The sequence below is a fragment of the Rhincodon typus genome, unplaced genomic scaffold, assembly GCF_021869965.1.
Source record: "Rhincodon typus isolate 14 unplaced genomic scaffold, sRhiTyp1.1 hic_rhity00004992, whole genome shotgun sequence".
In the NCBI taxonomy this organism is placed as follows: domain Eukaryota; kingdom Metazoa; phylum Chordata; class Chondrichthyes; order Orectolobiformes; family Rhincodontidae; genus Rhincodon; species Rhincodon typus.
In genome coordinates, this window is record NW_025970630.1 from 5539 (window position 1) to 5833 (window position 295).

The window sequence follows — 295 nt, forward strand, 5'->3', positions numbered from 1 at the left end:
TGATGGGGGGGACAGTGTAGAGGGAGCTTTACTCTGTATCTAACCCCGTGCTGTCCCTGTCCCTGGGAGTGTTTGATGGGGGGGACAGTGTAGAGGGAGCTTTACTCTGTATCTAACCCCGTGCTGTCCCTGTCTTTGCCCCTTTCACAAGTCGATGATCGAAAGCTCTCCTTGTCTCCGGCTGCCATTGTGGGAATACTGTTTGGAATTCTGGGAATCACCTTCGCCTTGGCTGGGATCTACATTCGCCTGAATTTTCAAGGTAATGGTGGGAGGGAAGCGGGGGGAGGGGGGG

The 295-nt window shown here is 54.6% G+C and overlaps 1 protein-coding gene across 1 annotated transcript in view; it reads left to right on the forward strand.

Moving 5' to 3' along the window:
- The window catches only part of LOC125482011 (H-2 class II histocompatibility antigen, E-S beta chain-like), a 6747-nt gene that overhangs the window by 3746 nt on the left and 2706 nt on the right, over positions 1-295 (forward strand). The window contains exon 4 of the mRNA XM_048593981.1: positions 152-262. Within this exon, the coding sequence (XP_048449938.1) occupies positions 152-262 (111 nt within the window). The remainder of the gene's footprint in view (positions 1-151; positions 263-295) is intronic.